Genomic DNA, 6,000 nt, shown 5'->3' on the forward strand with positions numbered 1-6,000 from the left:
TTCAGCGTTACAGAATGTTCAGATATAAATGTATTGTTGAGAACAGACATGGCCCAAATGGAACCCTGGACCCTAGCACAGATTGGGAGGATTTGACCAGTGCAGTCAATATGGTAATCGCTCCACCTTGCCCTCTGATAGGTTAGGTGAAAGTTTCACCATATTTATTATGGCAATCAAATCCTCTCAGATCTTCACATTCGCATAGGGCAGCGGTTCCTAAACTAGGGGTCGCAACCCCATGTGCCTAATATGAAAATGGTGTCACGGGAGAATTTCAAAAATCCGGACAAAAAGAAAATACAAAACAAATGATTTACTGTATATTATAATATTGTCTTTGTATCTCAACATCTTGTGGTTAACCTTAAAAATCTAAATGAAAATGATTCAAATCTAAAGGGTAATATTCAACCAGATCATGGAAAGAGGCTACACTGTACCGGTGAATCGGTTGGACCCGCTACACTATGAAACCACACCATATTGCAGAGACTTTGATATTACCAGCCGCAATTTATATGGTGAAAGCCATGTGTGGGGAGGGAAGAGGCACAGAAACTCACATCAATACATTTGTCAAATAACAGTGTTTAATGAAGAATTCATGCTATTGCTAGCAATCAACAGGAAAATCTTAATGACTCAAACTGCCATATGGAAGCATTGTATGGCACAACGAGAGCAACTGGCGCCAAACGAGCTGAGCAGAGAACTCTGACTACATCAAACCACATCCACTGCGCACGCCTGTTCACAAAACTTTGTGGAGATATGGGATCAGTACATGACAATGTTGTATTTCACAGCGAAGCTTGGTGGTTATCGATGGGGAGTGGTGGAAAGATGTTTTTCATTAAGAGAGGAACTCTTGTAGTTCACAATGGAGGTTAAAAAAAACTTGGTTGACTTTCTGTGTAATGAAAAGAAAATGAGTCTCCTTGCCTATTTATCAGACACATTTTAGGAACTGAACAAACTGAATGCAAGCATGCAGGGGAAATACAGGAGCATGCAGGGGAAATACAGGGGCATGCAGGGGAAATACAGGGGCATGCAGGGGAAATACAGGAGCATGCAGGGGAAATACAGGAGCATGCAGGGGAAATACAGGGGCATGCAGGGGAAATACAGGAGCATGCAGGGGAAATACAGGGGCATGCAGGGGGGAATACAGGGGCATGCAGGGGAAATACAGGGGCATGCAGGGGAAATACAGGAGCATGCAGGGGAAATACAGGGGCATGCAGGGGCAAATACAGGGGAATGCAGGGGAAATACAGGGGCATGCAGGGGAATGCAGGGGAAATACAGGGGAATGCAGGGGCATGCAGGGGGGGAATGCAGGGGCATACAGGGGAAATGCAGGGGAAATGCAGGGGCATGCAGGGGAAATACAGGGGCATGCAGGGGAAATACAGGGGCATGCAGGGGAAATACAGGGGAATGCAGGGGCATACAGGGGAAATGCAGGGGAAATACAGGGGCATGCAGGGGAAATACAGGGGAATGCAGGGGAAATACAGGGGAATGCAGGGGAAATACAAAAACATTCTCCAGATGAGTGACTGATCCAGAGGAAAGCATGTTTGTAACAGAAAACAGCATCAGTAAGTGTCCCACACGAGTGATGACTGCTCACATCCAACGCTTGGAAGAGCACTTTGGGACCTACTTTCCAATCCATTTGACTATGATCCTTTCTCAGTTGACATTCCGGTTAGTGAAATCAAACTCGGAAATCTCTGACTTCAGTGTGTTCAAGACAACCAGAAATACTGTTAGAATGTTTTGCAATTGACTGTCATAGTTCCTATTTTAAAAAATGTAAAAAGTAAAAAAGTAAACATTGGCTGTTAATTACATTATTTTCACATGGTTGGGGTCGCAAGAATTTTCAGATATCAAAATTGGGTCAAAAAGGTTTGGGAAGCCCTGTAGGGTCAAGGGGTCAATTTGGGATTGGGACATGACTATCTGTTGGATAGAACAGGGAATCACGTCAGCTTTATTCATTTTCTTTCTGCAATGCTCTGAACACACCCCTATTCTAACCAACTCACATCTGTTCACCTCTGACCTTCTTCCCCTGTCTCCAATCTGATTGGTCGAGATCCAGACAGCTTTTAGCAACCCAGGGAGTTCTGACCAGCCCTTGTAAGGGCAGAATGAGTGTTTGTGTTATGTCTCCCTGAGTTTTAATGGAGCTTTCTACGAAGGAGATTACATTTGATACTTTTATACTTCCTATAAAAACATGTAGTACATTAGGAGGAAGTCTTTTCTCTTTTTTTGTCAAAGCCTCTTATTTCTCTCTCACTGCTCCCTCATTCTCTCTCTCCCTGAGACTCTCCAGAAATACTGTCCCTCATTCTCTCTCTCCCCTGAATGCTTTTCAATTGACTGTCACTGTTCCTCATTTTCTCTCCCCTGTAAAAGCTAAAAAAGTAAACATCTGGCTGCTTCATTCTCTCTCTCCCCCCTGAGCTCTCTCTCACTCTCTCACTGCTCCCTCATTCTCTCTCTCCCCTGAGCTTTTCACTCTCTCAATGCTCCCTCATTCTTTCCCCTGAGCTCTCTCTCACTCTCAAGCTCCCTCATTCTCTCTCTCCCCATGACTATCTCTCTCACTCTCTCACTGGAATCCCTCATTCTCTAGCTCATTTTCTTTCTGCATTGCTCTGAACTCTCCCCTATCTCTCTCTCACATCTGCTCCCTCACTCTTCTTCCCTGAGCTCTCAATCTCATTCTCACTGCTCCCTCATTCAGCTTTTAGCAACCCAGGAGCTCTGACCAGCCCTTGTCTCAAGGCAGAATGAGTCTTTGTCACTTCTCACTCTCCCTCATTTTAATGAGCTCTCTCTCACTCTCTCATTGCTCCTCATTCTCTCTCTCCCCTGAAAACTGCTCCCTCATTCTCTCTCTCCCCTGAGCTCTCTCTCACTCTCTCACTGCTCCCTCATTCTCTCTCTCCCTGAGCTCTCTCTCACTCTCTCACTGCTCCCTCATTCTCTCTCTCCCCTGAGCTCTCTCTCACTCTCTCACTGCTCCCTCATTCTCTCTCTCCCCTGAGCTCTCTCTCACTCTCTCACTGCTCCCTCATTCTCTCTCTCCCTGAGCTCTCTCTCACTCTCTCACTGCTCCCTCATTCTCTCTCTCCCCTGAGCTCTCTCTCACTCTCTCACTGCTCCCTCATTCTCTCTCTCCCCTGAGCTCTCTCTCACTCTCTCACTGCTCCCTCATTCTCTCTCTCTCCCTGAGCTCTCTCTCACTCTCTCACTGCTCCCTCATTCTCTCTCTCCCCTGAGCTCTCTCTCACTCTCTCACTGCTCCCTCATTCTCTCTCTCCCCTGAGCTCTCTCTCACTCTCTCACTGCTCCCTCATTCTCTCTCTCCCCTGAGCTCTCTCTCACTCTCTCACTGCTCCCTCATTCTCTCTCTCCCCTGAGCTCTCTCTCACTCTCTCACTGCTCCCTCATTCTCTCTCTCCCCTGAGCTCTCTCTCTCTCTCTCACTGCTCCCTCATTCTCTCTCTCCCCTGAGCTCTCTCTCACTCTCTCACTGCTCCCTCATTCTCTCTCTCCCCTGAGCTCTCTCTCACTCTCTCTCTCACGCACATGTAGGCCTACGCACCACAAGCAAGCAAAATGAGCAATTCATATTTATATAAATGTTTTGTTACTTGCAACAAAGAAGAGGGAGAAAGAGTGAGTGTGAGAGGTCAGTGGGTTGTTACCGCCTCTCACTTGATTAGAAATGCGAGCGCTCATGCCCTCTTTCTCACACACACTCTCTCTCTCTCTCACTCTCTCCACTTCAGTCAGCAGGAGAACAATAACAGTCACGAGAGAGGTAGAGTCTGACACACCGTTGCTGCTTTATCAGGCTGTGGAGCTCGCCTCACCTCCTAGCTACAGGTGGATAGGGGGAACTTTGGAAACTACAAATACAACTGTGATCAAGAAGGATTTTAAAGACTTTCCAGCTATTTCCTGCATTTTCCACTGTGTCCATGGAGATTAGCAGTGTTTCTCTTGCTTACCCGACGGTGTTTGTGTGTGTTTACCTTCTTTAATGCCTCTTAGGGAGGTTGTTTTCGTGTTTCTGTCTCAGGGTTAAAGTCATACTAAATGTAATTTAATCATTATTCCGTATTAGGCTGTATACATTGGTTAACTTCTTGATAGTACAGTTGATGGTAATACAGTATGTATTTGTCTATTCCTGAGTGGAATACACTTGTTAGTTGTTCTGGGTGACTAGAATGTAAAAGCAGTGTCTAAATGAATATACTTGTTAACCTTTAACCCTCTCTGTCTCCCTCTGCAGATAGCTGAGGCCTTTGTCCTCCAGGAAGATTGTATCCTTATCACTTGTGTGTGTGCTTGTTTGACCGTGTGTGAGAGCGTATGTGTGTGTCTGTATGACGTGTGTGTTATGCCCTTTAGGTCTATGAAAAGTGTATCCTTATCAGTCAGCTCATATCTCTGTCTCTCTCTAGTAAATGACAGGGTTCTCTGGTTCATTCCAACTCTCAGGCTGTGCTGTGTTCCAGTTTAAACCTACCACAGGGTTCAAGCATCTTATCGTTGTGCTCTTTCTTTTGGTCAGACAGGAACACTAGATGTTTTCTGTGCAGGGGCTTTCTACAGCAAAGCTGTGGGCTTATACAGAGCGCCTCAGTGCCTAGAGAGACAGAGAGAGAGAGAGACCAGTCCTGTGTAATATATGGAGCTCTCAGTACACTGCTCTATGTAGGACAGATTTAGAACCAACTGGAGACACGATGGACCACAGGGAAAAGCCCAGTAGACATACATAGTTATGTTCCTATCACCCATACAAAGCTATTGGTTCAGAAGGAGAGAAAGAAAATATGTTTACAAGTTTGGAATCCGTACCCTTCCTCGACACGCAGCCCATGGAGTGTAGTGCAACTGGGGAACGCACTCATTCAAGCACACACACAGCTATGATCCCTTATTGATGTCAGTGTAGATGAAGGGGAGGAAACAGGTTAAAGAAAGATGTTTAAGCCTTGAGACAGGTGTTGTGTGTGTGAGCCATTCAAAGGGTGAACCAGCAGGACAAAATATTTACGTGTCTTTGAACAGGGTATGGTAGTTGGTGCCAGGAGCACCAGTTTGTGTCAAGAACTGCAACGCTGCTGGGTTTTTCATGTTCAACAGTTTCCCATGTCTATCAAGAATGGTCCACCACCCAAAGGACATCCAGCCAACTTGACACAACTGTGGAAAGCATTGGAGTCAACATGGGCCAACATCCCTGTATTCCTAATGTTTAGTACACTCAGTATATCTACCATTTTAAGGTGATTCATTGTCGTTAGCCTCCTATCTTGATATCTCTTAGTGCTTGGTGAGTGCTGTGTTTGTTGCTGCTAATCTCTTTATATTCTGTGGGGTCATTCTCTATCTACTCTCTCTCTCTCTCTCCTGAAAACCCCACCCTCCCTCTAGCTTTCCATCTCTTTAGCTCGGCAAACTCTTTTTCCTCACCTTAATTCTAAGTGTGCACTCGTTCCCTCCCCTTCATGGATTTAAAAGCCTTGTAGAGGTCCCCTGTCTAGTGTTTAAAAGCCTTGTCTGGTTTGTGTGGTTGACTCAAGTGGTTTGTTTGTCTCATTGTTATTTTGTAGGTCCCCTCCACCCTCACACAAGATACACCTACTCTTCATTCACTCATCTTCTCATTTGTATTACAAAACAATGACTGAATTATGTAGGCAGATTAGTCATATTGTGTGTGTGTGTTTCCTTAACCCTGTGTTGACCAGATGAGCGAGCAGTGTGCTGTGTTCAGCTGGAGAGACTCTACCACCAGAGACGACTACACAACCTGACAACACTGCAGGAACAGTGGGGTATCACTCACTCACTCACTCACTCACTCACTCACTCACTCACTCACTCACTCACTCACAGAGCCAATTGAAGTCTCATTATGTATAATTACCTCACCTTCTCTCCCTCCCCTTA

At 45.6% G+C, this 6,000-nt stretch overlaps 1 protein-coding gene across 3 annotated transcripts in view; it reads left to right on the plus strand.

Moving 5' to 3' along the window:
• LOC112262012 (consortin) overlaps positions 1-6,000 on the plus strand; it is a 56,509-nt gene that overhangs the window by 23,921 nt on the left and 26,588 nt on the right. For all 3 annotated transcript variants that reach the window (XM_042330145.1, XM_042330146.1, XM_042330147.1), the window contains 2 exons: positions 4,331-4,361; positions 5,799-5,885. In XM_042330145.1, the coding sequence (XP_042186079.1) occupies positions 4,331-4,361; positions 5,799-5,885 (118 nt within the window). The remainder of the gene's footprint in view (positions 1-4,330; positions 4,362-5,798; positions 5,886-6,000) is intronic.

The sequence above is a fragment of the Oncorhynchus tshawytscha genome, linkage group LG11, assembly GCF_018296145.1.
Source record: "Oncorhynchus tshawytscha isolate Ot180627B linkage group LG11, Otsh_v2.0, whole genome shotgun sequence".
Lineage (NCBI taxonomy): Eukaryota > Metazoa > Chordata > Actinopteri > Salmoniformes > Salmonidae > Oncorhynchus > Oncorhynchus tshawytscha.